The 5,000-nt window shown below is 47.3% G+C and overlaps 1 protein-coding gene across 3 annotated transcripts in view; it reads left to right on the plus strand.

Annotated features, from left to right (window-relative positions):
• The window catches only part of sema5a (sema domain, seven thrombospondin repeats (type 1 and type 1-like), transmembrane domain (TM) and short cytoplasmic domain, (semaphorin) 5A), a 107,625-nt gene that overhangs the window by 54,306 nt on the left and 48,319 nt on the right, over nt 1-5,000 (plus strand). For all 3 annotated transcript variants that reach the window (XM_035526306.1, XM_035526305.1, XM_035526307.1), the window contains 2 exons: nt 30-128; nt 3,747-3,960. In XM_035526306.1, coding sequence (XP_035382199.1) covers nt 30-128; nt 3,747-3,960 — 313 coding nt within the window. The remainder of the gene's footprint in view (nt 1-29; nt 129-3,746; nt 3,961-5,000) is intronic.

Consider the following 5,000-nt stretch of genomic DNA (forward strand, 5'->3'; position numbering starts at 1 on the left):
TGTAAAATATGTTGTTGTTTGTTATATAGGAAGAATGTCAGAACTACATACGAGTGCTTCTGGTCAACGGAGACAGGCTTTTCACCTGCGGAACCAATGCATTCACTCCCATCTGTACCAACCGCACGGTAAGCAGGTCACACCCGAGCACACAGGCCCATGGTCAGCCCACAGGCTGCGTAATTATCCCACAGTCGGGTGGAGCCAGAACGCTCGGTGTGTGGGTGAAAGTGAGAGAGCCCAGATACAGTCTACACACACTGCAGAAGACAGTGAACAGAGACCGTCTACACACACTGCAGAAGACAGTGAACAGAGACCGTCTACACACACTGCAGAAGACAGTGAACAGAGACCGTCTACACACACTGCAGAAGTCTGACACACTAACCAAATACACAGATCTATAAAACTAATCCAGTCAAAACAATTACATTAAACACCCGAGCAGTCGTGCATGCAGGAAACATGATCCACTACTTTGTAAAAATGAGCAACAATGAGGGTGTAGAGCATTAATGTGTTTATTTCATTTTGTTGTTCAATCAAAAATGTGTTTAATGTGATATGAAGATATGAAGATATGTTTAAGGTGTGTGTGTCTGGTCAGTGGACACGCATGGAAAAATAGAAAGGCCATTCTCTAATGCTCAGTCCTTCTGAAACATTTTGGGTTTTTTACACCTCAAACCAGCTACACTGTGCATCATAGCCATCCTGCGCATAGCGCAGTCAGGATGTTTTCTAAGGCTCATGGCAGCAAGACATGGAGAAGAACATCTTGCTCAACAGGACACATCCCATTGTTCTCAGTCCCAGATCTTAGTCCTGGCAGGATCACTGGGCACCTTTACAGCATTTAGCTGGCACTTTTATCCAAAGCAACTTACAATTATGACTTGAGTATGATTTGAGTAATTGAAGGTTAAGGGTCTTGCTTAGGGGCCCACCAGTGGAAACCTGGTAGTGGTGGAGCTTGAACCAGAAACCTTCTGATTACAAGTCAAGTATCTTAACCACTAAGCTACTGCTGCGCGCAGCCACCTGTGTCTGGCTCCGTTCTCCCGACGGGGCTAACGATGGTGACAGGGCGCTCATCTCCCGTGACGCTGCCACTCTGCCCCGCTTCCTAAAGGTCGCAGGATGATGGACTTCAGAGGACCCGTTTGTCATGTGCTTAGTGTTAGCAGGAAAGTGCTGTCTGCAGCAGTCTCGTAAGGTGTGGGGACCTTCAAAGCAGCGCCAGTGAAGGCGGAGTTAGACGTAGTAAAGGCGGAGTCAAATGTAGCAAAGGTGGAGTCAGACAGTCTAAAGGTGGAGTCAGACGTCGTAAAGGAGTCAGACGTTGTGAAGGTGCAGTCAGCTGTAGTAAAGGCGGAGTCATATGTAGTAAAGGCGGAGTCAGACATCACAAAGGCGGAGTCAGACTTGATTAAGGCAAAATTGGTAATATAAGCTCCTTAACAAAAAAAGGTCATAACAACAAATCATTCATTAAAAAATTAGCATTAACTAAACAAACTCACTCCTTAGACGTGTGCCTCCATTTCCTGAGACGTGTGCCTCCATTTCCTGAGACGTGTACCTCCATTTTCTCATCACTGCTTGTTTCTGGAGTGAACCGTTAGGTGAAAATGTCGGAAACTATTTTTGTAAATGCACGCTTGCAGTCTACCAAGATCACACTCCAACTGTATTCCATCTCAACTATCCTTACTGATATTTTTCCTGCTTTCCTGAGCATACGGAGGTGAATGTTTTTGTTAGCATGCACGTGTTTAGAATTTCATTATCTCTGTAAAGAATATCCGTGGTCTTCAGACAAAAACCGCTCAGTGGAGCATAGGCACAGCTGTCCCACTCTGAAGCAGGGCGTCTTTCAGCTCTTCCTCTTAAAATGCGTCCCACACGATGGACTGTGTCCACCCGCCAGCTGTCTAAAGGTGTCCCCTCAATGCCTGCCTTTCACCGTGGCCCTGCCAGGCGGGGGCACGCACGCTCAGCCACTAGCCTCCTTTCCGGCACTATCGCCACCCCGCGAAACATCGTTTCCTTTCGATGAAGGAGGAGGCCAGAGCCTGGCAGTGAAGTCTCCTCTCCGCCTGCGATCCGGATATTCCGTCCTTCACTGCCGTTGCACAGAACAAGCCTTGTGGGCGCCCAGCTGCACGGAAACATGGCGACGGGAGGTGAAGCAGAACGGACAGGGCTGGACCCCGGGGAAGGTCACTCTGTGTCTTACTGCTAACCAGCTAGCTAAAGCCCCCAGAAAGACATTCATCTGTGTTGTTCATGACAGACAGGACAAAATCTTTTCTCCTGTAAGCTGTAATTAAATTTCTGTTTTGGTGTTGAACGCAGTGAATTTTTTTAATACTCTGGACATCCTGCTGTGTCTTTGTTCGTCCAGCTGGGTTTTCTTCCGAAGAGGCTGTGGTGAAACAGGTGTTGCTCCACCCGCCACAACCCCTAACATGCAACCTTAAATGATCATACACAGTCCAATATAGATCTCGGCATCCCTCAAAATGCAGTACAAATACTAACACAGTGCTCACAGCAAAAGCAGCATGTATGACTAAGGTAACATGTACTGTTACCCCCCATACTGAAAATCATGCATTTCATTGGCTAGATTTCCTGTCATTTTGCTAATGGACTTGTATTACAGAACCCTTCATAATCACGGGCACGTCTGCGGCCGCCAGTCCCTGTGAGCGTACTAATAAGCATTTTGGATTGGTCTGACTTTTGGACACAAACACATAATAACCAAGAATACGTTTTTATATCATAGGCAGATGTTCTTTTATTTGACTTTATTTCACTTAAATATGTTTGTGATTTTTTTCACCCACCTCACTGCACAGCACTGTAGGTTACCACGTGGGTGTGATGTTTTGTGGGTGGGGACTTGAATCTGATCTCTCGATGTGGCTACTGCCCTGTTTCCTCGTTGTCCTCTTGGGACAGTTGACGCCGACGTCTGCCCCAGTGGGACTTAGCAATGTCTTCCTGACGGAGTGCCGGGAGGTGCTGTAAGGACACCTCCAGGACAGAGCGAAGAAGGCTTGGGGTCTGGTGGACTTTGGCCGGGTCCAGAGGACCCCTGGGCTTATTGTGTAAATAGGAATTACCGTCCAGGATATTGTAGCTGTGCATCGGAATAATGCCACACTCCGTGTGAGTCACGGCTGGGACAAGCACGTCAGTACCAAAAGTGTGTGTGTGGGGATGCGTGTGTGTGTGTGTGTGGCTGTGTGTGTGGAGGGGGTGATTAGCGTCTAGCTGTCAGTGCATACTGAGCCTGTTCAGAAATGACACAAGATGACTGTTCTGAACTGAGCGCTGGCCATACCTGAGTCATATCCAGCTAAACGGTCCGAGTGGTGAGGAAGACCACTTCTCCTCTTACCTTCGTTACGTTTACCAAACCTCTGCTTACATGGCGTGTGCAGAACGTCAGGATGAAGGCCGGGAGCAGCGTGCACATTAATCACGGCTGCGTAACCAAACTGGAGCTCAAGCAGGGTGCTGTTACACAGGACCTCATGTAAGGCATCAGGGTCAGCTGTTAGGATACAAACAATTCAGTCAAGATGTACATTTTCCTGTCTCACAATCTGACCGTCTCTCTCTCTCTCTCTCTCTCCATTTTGTTTCTTTATCTTCTTTCTCCTACTTATTTCCATCTGTCTGTCTGTCTGTCTGTCTGTCTGTCTGTCTGTCTGTCTGTCTCTCATCAGTTGACCAATCTAACAGAAATCCATGACCAGGTCAGTGGAATGGCACGTTGTCCTTATAACCCCCTGCATAACTCCACGGCTCTCATCACGTCCAGTGGGGAGCTGTACGCTGCCACAGCGATGGACTTCTCGGGCAGAGACCCGGCCATCTACCGCAGCCTGGGGGGATTGCCACCACTGCGCACCGCACAGTACAACTCCAAATGGCTCAACGGTAGGGAAAGAGGGTGGGTGTGGCAGAGGGCGGGGCTGGGGTGGGGCTGGGGCGGGGCAGTCATCTTCATCTGGATCGCCGTAGTTTGACTAATGTAAAACCAATTTTGAAATGTGAAAAATGTATTTTTCTTTCATTCTTTCATTTATTTCCATATTTCAACTAGACAACAGGCATGAAAACAGGACTGCGCTACATATATAAAAATAGCTGTTCAATTTTTTTTACAATTCTTTTAACCACACACACACACACACACACACACACACACACACACACACACACACACTCACACTCACACTCACACACACACACACACACACACACACACACACACACACGTGGGTTACAGAGTATCTCTGCTTGGTCATTTGACACCAGGGACTTTCCCGTGCTTTGCTGTCTGTGAGCCCTTGATCAGATGTCCTGTCTATCAGACTTTAAAGTCTATGTCAGTCATTTCAACTGTTCTTTTAATTCAGGTACTTTGGCTCATTTCCACTGTCTTGAGCTTTGTTGACAATGAAAGGTGAAAGGTGAATGGTTGAAATCCTTACTAAACACAAAGGCAGGCTAGGACAGTAGTTAACTCAGATGGCATTAGGTCAAGGATGTGTATGTCACAAACACAATGTGTGTGTGACAGACAAAGTAACCTCACAACACACAAACACCACACACACACACCACACACACCTCCCTACAGATACACTACACACACACCTCTCTACAGATACACCACACACAGACACCACACACATACCTCTCTACAGATACACCACACAGAAACACCACACACATACCTCTCTACAGATACACTACACACACACCTCTCTACAGCTACACCACACAGAAACACCACACACACCTCTCTACAGATACACCACACACACCTCTCTACAGATACACCACATACAAACACCACACACACCTCTCTACAGCTACACCACACACACACCTCTCTACAGATACACCACACAGAAACACCACACACACCTCTCTACAGATACACTACACACACACCTCTCTATAAGTGCATC

This window comes from Electrophorus electricus, chromosome 5 (genome assembly GCF_013358815.1).
Source record: "Electrophorus electricus isolate fEleEle1 chromosome 5, fEleEle1.pri, whole genome shotgun sequence".
NCBI classification, from domain to species: domain Eukaryota; kingdom Metazoa; phylum Chordata; class Actinopteri; order Gymnotiformes; family Gymnotidae; genus Electrophorus; species Electrophorus electricus.